General features: G+C 24.0%; 1 protein-coding gene across 1 annotated transcript in view; it reads left to right on the forward strand.

Annotated features, from left to right (window-relative positions):
- The window catches only part of LOC108684767 (aminopeptidase N-like), a 9,477-nt gene extending 5,752 nt beyond the window's left edge, over positions 1–3,725 (forward strand). Inside the window, exons 9-12 of the mRNA XM_018189236.1 lie at positions 1,108–1,401; positions 1,680–1,749; positions 2,407–2,499; positions 3,717–3,725. Coding sequence (XP_018044725.1) covers positions 1,108–1,401; positions 1,680–1,749; positions 2,407–2,499; positions 3,717–3,725 — 466 coding nt within the window. The remainder of the gene's footprint in view (positions 1–1,107; positions 1,402–1,679; positions 1,750–2,406; positions 2,500–3,716) is intronic.
- The last annotated feature ends 334 nt before the right edge of the window (positions 3,726–4,059 follow it).

The following is a 4,059-nucleotide window of genomic DNA, read 5'->3' on the forward strand; positions in this document are numbered from 1 at the left end:
TATATATATATAAGGTAACTCCGGCAAATACGCCACGCTGGGATTTATGCCGCAGAAATTAGAAAAAATAGAAGGAGTGAGGATAATTTTCTCACTACTCTGTTACACCTTTATGTTATATTAGTATTGTGTTTCAGCTTCTTATTGTTAATATTAATGAAATTATTATGAATTGAATCGCTTTATCATTGTAATAAGTAACTCTATTATAAATTATAATCTACATAAAATGATTACTGTAGGGCGTGTAAAAGACTTAGTGGTTATTTCGTGATACATATGTGTAGTGGAATAGTAAAGCATGTTGTATACAAAATAGCAAAATACAAATGCTTTGCTTTCGTATTCTTTGTTTAGTATTCTTTGTTGTCTTGTATATCTCTGTTTAGGATATGGCATTTTTAACGAACGGGATTATATATATCAAAGTATATAAAATACATAGATTGAATTCAGTGCACTAAATGCAATAAACGTATTATATGAAATATGTACCTTGCGTCATAACACTTGCAATATGTAGGCTGATTGATAATTATTATAAGGAATCTTATTATTTATTATTTCATATACAATTTTTATAACAATTGTTTTTATAACAATTGTAATTATTATTTATTATTTCATATACCTATTTACCATTCTTATTCCTTAATAAAACTTTAACTGTAAACACATTTTATAAATTATTGTGTCATTATACGTCTTATTTAGTAAATTATTTGTAAATTTTTCATGAGTCATACATATTCTCCTTTCCCTATATATCCCACCTCTATGGGATATATAGCAAAAATACAAGGGTTTCAAAAAGTTTATTTTTTAATATGAAAAATAAATATTTCGGATTTCTAATATTTTTTTCATAGTAGTAAACAGTCCAAAGATTTTACTGATATAGTTCATTTACTATAAACATATAAATAATACTTAATAATTTAAGTATTTTTGATAAATATGGCGTATATACTGGAGTTACCCTATATATATGTGTATATATAGGAAATATTTCTAATAATTTTTAAATCATAAATTTTTTTCTAATATGATGTACTTAATAAGTTTGATACAAGATTAGTTATTTATTATTTTTATTACTCGTTGTAGAATTTTACCATGGTGGAAAGACTGGACATTCTGTAAAGGTTTGATAAAAGCAAGCGATTCTATTTGGATGAAAATGCTGGATATATCTAAAAGGGAACACAATAAACAAATTTTAGAATATTTGACCTGCTCTGAAAATCCTAATATTATTCTAATATATTTAAATAAGATAACGGATAATATGTCACTAGAACTTAATGATCGTGTTAATATTTTCCTTCGTATTATCGCAAAGCATGCAAAAAACATTAAAATATTAGAGTATATATTGGAGAATTTCGAAAAAATAAAACCCAGGTATGATATCTTTTTTCAAAATTATATCATAAATTTGTAAAATTTATAATATTTGTAAATTTGTAAATTTTTAATATTTGTAAATTTGTAAATTTTTATATTATAGTATAGCATATGTATGATAAATATATATTAAAAATATATATAATTTCCAAGTAATACTCAGCGCCAAGACGTTAAAAAAGCTAAAATAGTATATAAGTGTTTTTTTAGCGCTTTGCACGCTATTATGCTATTTAGGTTGTTACATACAGTTGTTATTTTTTTTTCTATAGAGAAGTCAATGTATTTGCAGCATTAACTGTTATTCTTAATCATGGAAATATTGAAAAGCAAGAAAACATGGTAAATTGTATATTCTATTTACTTCTTATTATATAGAGCCTTTTTAATAATGAAGAAACTATTTATAACAGGATATATTTAATATATCCAATGAAAAAATATCAACATATGCTAACAGACATGCGAGCAGAACATTGGGCAATTTGGTCCAATTAATTTCTTTTTTCAAGATTTGACTAACTTCATTATCCTATTAGATCTTGTTAACATATATAATATTTATTCTTACTCTGCTTGTTCTTTTACATCTCTTACTTTCAACAATAATCTCCCTATTAATATATAAATTTGATTTAAATATTAAGTAATAATGAATATGAAAATAATTTATTTCAGATTTTAAATAAATTCATAATATATATGAAGGAAGAACTAATAATAACAACTATTCAGTTTAAGTTATTCAGGCGAAAAAAACGACTTGAAAAGGTATATTTTAGAAATCCAAAAAATATATTTATTTTTAAACTATCTTGTTAAAATTATTTATTTCCATCGAATGCTGTATGCATTGATACATATATCATACATATATATAGTATTTTAATTTAATTATATTAATAAGAGATTATATTATATTAGAATTACATTATAATCTTATAAAGTAAAACTGAATTATTATTATCGATAATAATTCATCGAAATAATTGATTTTAGATACAGAAAATTATATCAAGTGATTTGAAGGAAGACGTTATGCGTAATAAAGAACAATCAGAAATACCAGTAAATGAAAGTGCCAAAGAAGAGGTAAATTTTATTACATTTAATGTTCATAAAATTATTGATGCCACATGCAAAAATAATATATATATATATATGTATATTGCCTTCATGTACATATATACAGAATTTGTTTCCCGTAATTTATCCGACACGTTTGTGGGCAAGTAGTGACTGACAATGAGTCAAAAAGTCCACCAATTTTTTGCAATTTTCGCAATAGTTAACAAGATTAATCACTCAACTAATAAAAAATTGCCGAATATTGGTTTTCAATAATTTTTTTCTCAAAAACTGTAAGAGACAAAAATTGTTTATTTTCTTCTCATAAAGTTATGAGAATTTTTTTAGAATTTTTTCAGAATTTTTTAATACCGTATTTTCACATGTTGATCAAAATAAGAAAATGCAATACTAAAAAGTTGATAAAAAATTCTGAAAAAATTTTTCCATGAGAAGAAAATAATGAGTTCTATGAGAAGAAAATAAATGATGTTTGTCTGTTGCAATATTTCTGTAAAGTTGAAAGTATTTGAGTAAAAAATTATTCAAAACCAATATTTGGCAATTTTTAGTAATTAATATCTTGTTGCTACAACTATCGTGAAAATTGCAAAATGGTATAGAACTTTTCGACTCAGTCTTTTTCGTTTAGTCTACCTGCCTACGTTCGGGTGAATTATGAGACGCCCTGTATATACATGTATATATTTATTAATTTCTAATTGCTTATTCTTGTTTCGCGTTTTGTGTGGATGAGTGAATATATAGAAGGTATAATATAGAAGAAATCTGTGGATAGATACATAGATAAATGTACGCGTATACACACACACACACACACACACACACACACACCACACACACACACACACACACACACACACAAAACTCGTATAATAGAAATAATTGTTTTCAGAGGCATAATAATATTTCGAAAAAGACTATAGAACAGGAAATTCAATCCATGCATGCAGCTATTCTAGAAATATCTAAAACATTAAAAAACATGTATTATAAAATGCAAAACTTTTACTTTGTTGTATCTATATGTATGCATTTATTGATAAAGTCGATGAATGTTCGAGGGTTTTTAAATTAAATTTATTTATATTTACATTATTAAATCAATTCATACGTGAGATAGTTTTTCTGACCATAATATGGCTTCCTTTTTTATATTTGTACAGATTTATTTAGTTATACTTACTCAAACTATATGATCGTATTATAAATTTAAACAGATTAGCTAGTATAGCTAGTATAGCTAAGTATAGCTAGTATAGCTAAGATTGCTTTAAGATAATATCTCTAAACAATCAAGATTAAAATTGTTTTACCAATTGTTTTAGCATAAAAATCAGAAATAGCTTTATATAAACTATTTTTATTTTTAAATTATCTGATAACGTATGTTTCTGTTTTTTTTCTCTGATAATGAATATGACAATGTAAGTTGATGTATTAATATATAGAACATAAAATTTAGAATTATTAATATTTTTAATATTTATAAATAATTTAGAATATTATATTCTTATTTACAATATATTACTTTATTATGTTTTATACTATCAATCTTAAGTT

This window comes from Atta colombica, unplaced genomic scaffold, assembly GCF_001594045.1.
Source record: "Atta colombica isolate Treedump-2 unplaced genomic scaffold, Acol1.0 scaffold140, whole genome shotgun sequence".
Taxonomy (NCBI): Eukaryota; Metazoa; Arthropoda; class Insecta; order Hymenoptera; family Formicidae; genus Atta; species Atta colombica.